At 34.6% G+C, this 9,782-nt stretch overlaps 2 protein-coding genes across 2 annotated transcripts; one reads left to right on the forward strand and one right to left on the reverse strand.

Moving 5' to 3' along the window:
• The first annotated feature begins 1,028 nt into the window (after positions 1–1,028).
• Positions 1,029–6,103, forward strand: LOC141723785 (SWI/SNF complex component SNF12 homolog). The gene is made up of 3 exons (XM_074525673.1): positions 1,029–1,163; positions 2,665–4,309; positions 5,631–6,103. The coding sequence occupies exons 2-3, from the start codon at positions 2,733–2,735 to the stop codon at positions 5,701–5,703; spliced, it is 1,650 nt and encodes a 549-aa protein (XP_074381774.1). The 5' UTR covers positions 1,029–1,163; positions 2,665–2,732; the 3' UTR covers positions 5,704–6,103.
• A 1,964-nt stretch (positions 6,104–8,067) lies between these two features.
• LOC141723786 (cytochrome P450 94B3-like) lies at positions 8,068–9,782 on the reverse strand. The gene has a single exon (XM_074525675.1). The coding sequence runs from the start codon at positions 9,714–9,716 to the stop codon at positions 8,253–8,255; it is 1,464 nt and encodes a 487-aa protein (XP_074381776.1). The 5' UTR covers positions 9,717–9,782; the 3' UTR covers positions 8,068–8,252.

The raw sequence follows: 9,782 nt of genomic DNA on the forward strand, positions 1-9,782 counted from the left end.
TTTATTATAATCATTTTTCTTCTCACACGTGAACTGACTTTCCAAAGCTCTTTGTGCATCCTCAAAAAATTCTTTCAATCCCGTGCAAGACCCAACATGAGCATAAAAAAGGCATTCATTCCTTCGGTTTTCGATGTTGTGTTTTGACCCGTAGAGAAAATGTTCTGTGTATAAGTATCGATCCACTTATACTTCAAATTGTACAATCCTTGTAGCATGTATTCTATTTCAACTTTTATTTAAAGACCAATGCGTTCCAATGATTCTCAAATACAACTTCGATAAACAAGTGGTATATGCAATTGTTGAAATGACTTTTAAACCCTTCATTCAAAAAAAAGTTGAAAGCTTATTTGGAAATTTGTTACTTATGTGCCACAAAGACAACAAATTTGTGGTGTTCGGTAGTTGAGATTCAATTGCCCCCACCATGAATTGAACTTGATTAGTGATAATGGCGAATGGTTATTTCTCTTCAATAGCCTCTAACCAAGTACCTAAAATCCACTCAAATGTACTTTTCAATTCATCACGTAGTAGTGCAAATCCGAAGAGAACCGATTAGTAGTGATAGTTGACCCCGGTGAAAGGCACAAACGACATATCATACTTATTTATAATAATTTATAATAATTAAAGGCTATTGAAAAGGCTCTAATTTTAATTTTTAGAGGCTAAAATATAGGATATAAAAATGGAAATATAATTTATAATAATTAAATTTAAGGAACTCTATAAAAATAGATAAATATGATTCGAACGATTTTGGAATTTTCGGGGGTTTTCCTTTATATATATTAAGATAAGATAAGATAAGATATAAAATTTTATTATCAAGTAAACTAAGAATGGTAAAGAGTTTGAGTCTCTCGTTGTATGAACCTATTATTATATGCTTTATTTTTTTTAATTATCAATATTAAAAAAGTAATTTGTAAATTTTATTGGCAAATCCGAGTCAATGGAACAAATTGTGTACAAAAAGGGCAATTTAGTAACTAACACATGTCTAATAAAGTCCAGTGGGTGTGTCCGTGTGATGAAAAAAAGAGAAGCGAGTTCTTGTTTACACACACACAGCTGATATTTGTTTGAGAAGAAGCTTTTTACAATTTTACAATTAAGCAGCAACACAACAACACAAGCCCATTCCATCTATCTCTGTAAGATTAATTTCTATATCTCTGTATCTATTCTTACCCAATTCCTGTTTCTTTACTGCCCTTTTTATTACTGAATCTAGGGTTTCAAGATTCATACATGTCAGTTCAATTGGGAGAGTTTATAAGTCTTGTAATTAGCTTTTACTGTAAAGATTGGTGCTTTTGGTTAAAAAGATTTTAGCCTTTTGTGTAAATTTGTTTGAGGTGTAAGTTTAGAGACCTCAAGGTGATGTTTTGTGTTATCAGGTTCTAGATTTTCTTGTGTTGTGGGTTTTAGTTGAGTTCAATTGTATAAGTTCTTTAGTCTTGTAATTAGTTTTTATTGTAAGGATTGCTGCTTTTTTTGGAAAAAGAATTTGCCCATTTGTGTAAATTCGTCGAGGTGTAAGTTTAGAGACCTAAAGGTGATGTTTTTGTGTTCTTGGTTCTTGAGTTTCTTGGATTTTAGTTGAGTTTAGTTGTGTAAGTTATGAGTCTTGTAATTAGTTTTTACTGTAAAGATTGCTGCTTTTTTTGAAAAAGAATTTAACCTTATGTGTAATTTTGTTGGGGTGTGAGTTTAGAGACCTAAGTGATGTTTTTTTGTTATCAGGTTCTTGAATTTCTTGGTTTTTCTGGGTTTTAGTTGAGTTAAATTGTGTAAGTTCTTGAGTCATGGTTTCATGTTTAGTATTGCAGTTCTTGATTTTTTGAAATAAGAATTTACCTGTTTGTGTAAATTTGTTGAACTGTGAGTTTAGAGACCTAAAGGTGATGTTTTGTGTTATCAATTTTTTGATTTTCTTGGGTTTTGTGTGTTTTAGTTGAGTTCAATTGTGTAAGTTTATGAGTCTTGTAATTAGTTTTTAATGTAAAGATTGTTGCTTTGGTTGAAAAAGAGTTAACCATTTTGTGTAAATTTGTTGAGGTGTAAGTTTAGAGACATAGAGGTGTTGTTTTTGTGTTATCAGGTTCTTAATTTTCTTGGTTTTTGTTGGTTTTAGTTGAGTCCAGTTGTGTAATTTATGATTGTAATTAGTTTTTACTGTAAAGATTGCTGCTTTTGTTGAATAAGATTTTACCCATTTGTTTAAATTTGTTGAGGTGTAACTTGTAAGTTTAGAGACCTAAAGGTGATGTTTTTGTGGTTTCCAGTTCTTAATTTTTTTTGCTTTTTGTGGGTTTTAGTTGGGTTCAATTGTGTGAGTTTATTGAGTCCTGTGGTTCATGTTAAGTACTGAAATTCTTTATTTTGTTGAATTATGAATTTACCCATTTGTCTAAATTCGTTGAGGTGCAAGTTTGTAGACATAAAAAGGTGATATTTTCGTGGTAATTAGGTTCTTGGATTTCTTGTTTTTTATGGGTTTTGCTTTAGTATAGTTGTGAAAGTTCTCGAGTCTTAGATTCCATGGTTAGTATTGGAATCATTGTTTTTTGTTGCTGAGAAAAGGTTACCCATTTGTCTAATTGTTGAGATGTAATTGTAGAGACCTAAAGGTGATGTTTCTACTTTAAACAGGTTCTTGAATACTTTTTGCTTTGTATGGGATTTGCTGGATTTTAGGAAGTAGTGTGTGAGAGTTTGGTATGGCATCAAATAATAATAACAATGCGATGAAGAATGTTGGGGTGCCTGCTGCATTTGGTAATTCAGGGGTGGTATCTCAGACTACGCCTTTGAACCATCAGATGCAATCACATTTGATGGCTCAGGCGAATCCTCAGGGACAAGGCGGGGCTCACTTTCAGGGTCATTTTCAGTTGTCTGATAGGCACCATGCACAGGCGTTGGCTCAGGCTCAGTACGCCCATCTTCAACAAGTCCGAGGGCAAACCCCTCATAACCAATTTCAAGCTCAAGCACAAGCGCAATCTTATCCGCAAATAAATAATCAAGGGATTAATAATTCAAATGTGTCCTCACCCTCCATAGCTACGCCTGGCACGGGGAGTGCGAAGAGGCCACCTCAAAAACAGTCGGCTAGGCCTCCAAATTCTTCAGGTCCTGGAGCTGCATCCCCTCTGAAAGCTATGGAATTAACCCCTGCAGCTAATAGAAAGAAGCGAAAGCTACCTGAGAAGCAGATCCCAGATAAGGTTGCCGCTCTTCTTCCAGAATCAGCTCTTTATACTCAGTTGCTTGAATTTGAGTCTCGTGTAGACGCTGCCCTTTCAAGAAAGAAGCTTGACATTCAGGAATCTCTCAAAAGCCGTCCACATGCTCAGAAAACTCTTCGATTATATGTATTTAATACCTCTGCTAACCAGAGGCAAAGAGTACCTGAGAAAGAAAATGCTGAGCCACCTTCATGGTCACTTAAAATTATGGGGAGGGTACTGGAAGACGAGGGTGATACTGGTGCAGCGAGTACGGGGCAAAGCTCGAATGTTTCATATCCAAAGTTTTCTTCTTTCTTCAAGAAAGTTACAATATATTTAGATCAGAGTCTTTATCCAGATAATCATGTGATTGTGTGGGACAGTTCTCGATCGCCTGTCCCTCACGAGGGATTTGAAGTGAAGAGAAAAGGTGACAAGGAATTTACTGCAATGATCAGACTAGAAATGAACTACGTGCCTGAAAAATTTAAGCTTTCTCCAGTTCTATCTGAGGTACTTGGTATTGAAGTGGAAACCCGACCAAGGATTATATCTGCCATTTGGCACTATGTGAAGGCTAGAAAATTACAAATTTCAACCGATTCTTCTTTCTTTATGTGTGATGCACCACTTAAGAAAATATTTGGGGAAGACAAGATGAAGTTTGGCATGATACCACTGAAAATATCTTCACATTTGACTCCTCCACAGCCTATTCATTTGGAGTATAAGATAAAGCTTTCTGGAAATAGTAGCGAAGGAAGTTGTTGTTATGATTTCCTGGTTGACATTCCCTATTTACTGGATAAGGATATGGCCAATTTCTTGGCGAATCTAGATAAGCACAAGGAAATTGATGCCTGTGATGAAGCTATATCATCTGCTATAAAGAAGATACATGAACATAGGCTGAGGCGGGCTTTCTTTCTCGGATTTAGTCAATCTCCCGCAGATTTCATTGATTCACTAATTGCTTCTCAAAGCAAGGATTTAAAGCTTCTCTCTGGAGATGCCAATCATAATGCTGAGAAGGAGCGCCGTTCGGAGTTCTATAACCAACCTTGGTATGCAATTCTATTCATCTTGACTAAGCTTACATTTTGACTGCCACTAATGCATTTTAGTTTGTATGTTTACATATAAAAATCAGTGTGGATACTTGTTCATTCTTTATACTTTCACCTACATATAGCTTTGTAGGTGTACATATTTTCTTGTCCATTTGCATTAATTGTATTGTTGAATTTTTATATGTTTAGAATAACCTTATTCCAAAAACAAAGGGCAAATACAGCTTAGTGCATCCAATGAAATATTTTGATCGTAGTCAAATTGGTATTTTTGGAAATACGTAGAGAGTTAATTGGTTTTGTGGCTTCATGTTCCCATTTCAGACTGTTTCGAAAGAGCTTGTGATGCCCTTAGAGCAAGTCCTGTGAGAGGTGTCTTACTACTTTTTGTTATAGAACTCTGTGACGTGCAGTTTCTGTTGTGAACAATTCCTAGATTCGACATCTTTTGGTGCTTTACAGTGGGACTCTATTTTCCTTTTGTCTAGAATATTCTTTTTGTATGTTTGCCAAAAAACCGAAACCAGACCGAAAACCGAAAAAAATGGAAACCGATAAAAACCAAAAAAACCCCGTAACCGAACTGAACCGATGGAACCGTTTGGTAACGGTTTTATCCCTATAACCGAACCGAAGAAACGAACCGATTATAGAATATTAAATAATAATAGTAATATATGTAATTATATATAATATGTTAAATGTTATTTACAATACAGTATATTTAGTATCATAAACAGAAGCTTCTACTTGATCCATTTGTTGTTAACAGAACCTGTTTGTCCCCCCTTTTTTATGTTTATCATCCTAGCACTCTACACTCTCCACGTACCCTTTTAACACACTTAATGTTATTATTATTCCAGTTTTTAATTTCAAATTTGAATATAAATTTACTTATAAAATTATTTTATGGTAATAGTTCCAAACAATTTTTCTTTTATGTTATAATATTTTCAAACTACTCATTACTAAATATGTAAAATATTTTTTAATTAGGTAAAAAACTGAAAAAATTGAAACCGACAAACGGTTATCTGAACCAAAAAACACCGTTCTGGATGGTTCGGTTACGGTTAATAGGTAAAAAACCGAACCGAACCGACATGTACGGTTTGGCAACGGTTTTCGGTAAAAACCGAGCCGTACCGACCCGTGCACACCCCTAGCAAGAAGTTTCTTTATGCTTGTCCAAAAATTAAGGAAGAAAACAAAAATGTTTCCTGTGTACACAAATAGTTGGCTGTGGTATACATTGATTTTTTAAAATATAAAAATTCATGATAATATTGTTTTTCTTGTGCACTTCTTACAGGCTGGAAGATGCTGTCATCCGATACATAAATCGAAAACCTGCAGCTGGTAATGATGCTCCTGGAAGCACATAGTACTTTAGTGAAATTTAGGAGCTGGTGTGCATATATGTATGCATGCGCTTTGTATTAGTGCCCTCTTTGTAGTTTGTATTGAAAGAATTAGTTATTTGTAACTCTTTTAGAATGTTTTTGTGAGAGGAATATTTTCAGGGGTTCATGCTCATTATTCAAACTTGTCCAAGTTCAGTTGGTGGAGATGATTCTGTTCAGTCAGGGTAGGGTAGGGAGTCTATAGTAAGTTGCGCACCCGCCAAGCACTTCTCGGGGAAAACTTGGCTTTTGGCTTCTTAATCTATCAAACTCTGAAGTTCTTTGTATTCAGTGTTCATTTTCTGCTAGATAGGCAAAGAGGGGAAATGCTTGTACTTTTTACTAGCTTGCACTTATTCATCTTTCTATATGTTGTTTCTCATGGCTACCTGTTGATTCCCCAGTTCCGAGCCTGAAAAACACAGCATTTAGATTATGCTGCATATGATTACATGTTTTGCGATGATTAGAGATTCATAATGCAACTGGGGTGAGGTAAAAGCTATCTAGACAATTGCTGCACGAGTACAGCACGAGTACATGTGCAAAGTGCAATTAGCAGCCTATAATTTTTATACTGCTTAAAAGCTATAGTAGATACCAATTTGTCGGTTTTATTTATTCAAGAATTAATTGCACTTTGCAACCTCCATCTTTCATTTAAAATCAAAATAGTATACCTATTTTGTAAAACACAATTTACAACCCTTAACTTTCAATACTAACTTCAACATGCATCCCTTCCGGTTATAAAATTAAAATTGAGATATTAATATTAATAACTAAAATTTTAAATTAATAAAATATTTATTTTAATTCATATTTTACATGAAAAAAAATTATACACCCTCACTGCCACTGGATTCTTTACATTGGTGACGGAAGATTGACACACATTTTAAAACTTTCATAAAGTATGGTTGCCTAAATAATTTTAAATATTTTTTCTTCTAAATAAAAATATAATATTTAAATTTTTATATAGAAAAAGAAAATTCTAAAAATAAATTATAGAACTATATTTTATTGTAACCTTAATGCGTGCAAGTATGAGTAAAAAATCAGGGAGTAGCTATTTTCATTAGTAATGCTCTAAATTAATCATAATGCTAAATACTTAAAATGTATTTATCAAGTAAAATATATGTTTTTATATATGATCATAATGTTTCTAAATATATTTATATTTTAAATTCTTAAAAATTATAACGAGTAAAATATAAAATAATTGATATTAATATTATTTTTATAATTTGAAATTTTAACTTTTAGTTTAATTTAAAAAAAACAAAATTATTATTTAAATATTTTGCTGAAATTAAATTTTATCCTTCAAAATATAAATATTTTTAACAAAATGTTTAAAAGGATGCATATTGTCTTTGATGTCGAAAATTAGGAGTCGGAAACTGTATTTTTAAAAATAAGTATAAAATTTTATTATTAAATAAAAGGTAGGGTTTGCAAAAAATTAATCTTTATTCAAAGATGTTCCCTGTTTCTGTATCCTCACCGACACTCCCCTAAGATTTCTATAATCTCTATACTGCTTAAAAATTATAGATACTAGTTTATTTGTTATATTTCTTCCAAGATATTCCCTGTTGTTTCTGTATCCGTTACACACTCCCGAATTTCGCAAGATCATGCTAGCTTGTTTTTCTGCCAAGGGTTGTGTTCAGCAGCCCATCTCCAACTCAAATTTAAATTTGTATTTTAATATTATTTTAAATTTATATTTAACGATAAATATGAAAATAATGTAACTTTTACACCATTTTGATATAAATTTTACTTAAAATAGTGTAATACCTGCTCTCATTTAAAACCCAATTTTTAGTGTTTGGGTTTTGTCGTTTTTGTTGCATTTGAATGACTGTCTTTCTTGAGCCGGACCCCCGGATTCTACAGCCATACAAATATCAATTTGTGGGTGTGTAACACGATTTCTGCGACTTTCCCTTGTCAGATTCAAACAAACAGATGAGTTGACGTTGATATTATTTGTTTAGTTTGAGATCGGTTTTGAGTATTTGTTTGTACAGGATGTGAGGTTCCAGGAAATCTTGATCCAGTCTCCTTTACATTTTCTCCTATGTTTCCTTTACAGCAGCTTGTGTTTGCATACTAAACACACGTAACCACTCTAAACATTACTTTCATTTAAATACCAATATTATTTGCTAATTGAATAATTAATTTTTTGACCAGTTATATATAACTAATTAGTTTGAAGATTGTACTACCTAGAAACGCGTCTTTATGCGATTATATGCATAAAAAACCAATTATTTTTTTCATACAACACGGTCGAATACGCTGGTTGGGGGATTAAAAACAAGTGTATATCTGAATTAACTTTGATTCATTTATGGAGGTTCTGTAAATCGCTTCAAGAGTAAGAATGAGTTAAATCACGATGATAAACTGTGTGCAGGCACTGTCACCAAAGTCCTAGCTAATACAAAGTCTTCATAATATACATCTACAATTTACTTGAACACTGTGATTTGTAATATTAAACTCTGGATCTAAACTCTCCTAACCACCCTAACTTTCAGTCCACCAGCCATATGACCTGTTAACAAAGGAACAAAGACCGGTTGGTCCGAACAAACCGGCTTTATCACGAACCGTCTCAAAACCGACGCAACCACATACTTCATCTGTATGAAAGCCATTTCTTTCCCTAAACATACTCTCGGACCGGCTTGGAAAACCGGAAATTTATAAGGACTCACCATTTTTAAACCGCCCGATTCATCATCGAACCACCGGTCCGGCCTAAACTCCAACCTATCTTTTCCCCATAACTCCTCCATTCTCCCCATTCCATAGGGAAAATAAGTCACTCTATTCCCCTTGTGCACCACCGTCCCGTCAGGCAAAACGTCGTCGTTAGCAGCGTGTTTCGAGTCCCAAACCACCGGTGGATACAGCCTCATTGATTCACAAATGCATGCTTTCATGTAATTCATTTCCTTCAGGTTATCAAATACTAATTCCTGACTTGATGAAGTTATTTCATTTAACAGCTCATTTTCGACATCTTCATTCTTCGAAATCAACCAGAACAACCACGTCATTGCTGAAGAGGTCGTGTCACGTCCCGCCATTAGAAAACTAATCACCATGTCTCTAACCATTTGATCATCATATCCACCTGACAATAGTCTCCACAGAAGATTATTTTCGCTATCTTCATCGCGATTTTGCTTCATTTTATTTTTTTTCAGCTGAATGATCTCATCAACCGCATCATGTACCACTGCCACAGCCTCTTTAAGCTTCCTTTCCGATCCGACATTCAACGCTCTTTTCAATTTCCACAGCGCATTCACCGGCGCAGCAGCACGCATGGCACTGATCATCGAGGCATTGTCGAAAGCATTATCCAACGGAGCAGCCTCAGAAGAGTCCAGATGAGACGGATCAAACCCTAACGCAACTTTACAAATAGTATCAAACGCAAAGCTTTTCAAAACCTGTTGAAAATCCAACACCTCATCATTCATAGACGCGTTCTCAAGTACCGGCAACAATCTGTTCTCCACTTCATCTTCCAAAACTTTAACAACGAACTCTCGTAAAGATCTCGCGCTAAACTCGTGACTCGCAAACTTACGTTGCGAGTGCCACACCTCTCCATCAACATTAAAAATTCCGAACCCCAGAAAATCACCTAAATATTCCGTAAACGCCTTTCCCTTGGGAAAATTACTAAATTTGGTTTTTAAAATGTACTCCACATTATCAGGATTAGCGGTAATAATAGTACGTCGCGCGCCAAAGCGTTTTAAAATGATAGTTTGTGAATGCGACTGGGAGAGGAGATCAGTGTACCAATGAATAAGCCGATATCGATTTTTGGAGAAGGAAATAAGGCTGCCGATGACAGGATAGGATTTCGGATTATCGAAAGAGAAGAAAAATGTGAGGAGGAATGAAAGTAGCATGAGGCACAGGGAGAGACAGAGGAGCAAAGAGAGAAACATTGTTAGAACATAGAATGAATGAGAGAAGAAGATTTTAGGAGACGTTGAATTTATAATAATTCAAAG

The sequence above is a fragment of the Apium graveolens genome, chromosome 5 (genome assembly GCF_009905375.1).
Source record: "Apium graveolens cultivar Ventura chromosome 5, ASM990537v1, whole genome shotgun sequence".
Lineage (NCBI taxonomy): Eukaryota > Viridiplantae > Streptophyta > Magnoliopsida > Apiales > Apiaceae > Apium > Apium graveolens.

Bases quoted from the DNA above. Each gene is read 5' to 3' on its own strand.
- LOC141723785 (XM_074525673.1), top strand. From the start codon at position 2,733: ATGGCATCAAATAATAATAACAATGCGATGAAGAATGTTGGGGTGCCT. The intron at 4,310-5,630 runs GTATGCAATTCT...CACTTCTTACAG, and splicing joins GAGTTCTATAACCAACCTTG to GCTGGAAGATGCTGTCATCC.
- LOC141723786 (XM_074525675.1), bottom strand. From the start codon at position 9,716: ATGTTTCTCTCTTTGCTCCTCTGTCTCTCCCTGTGCCTCATGCTACTT.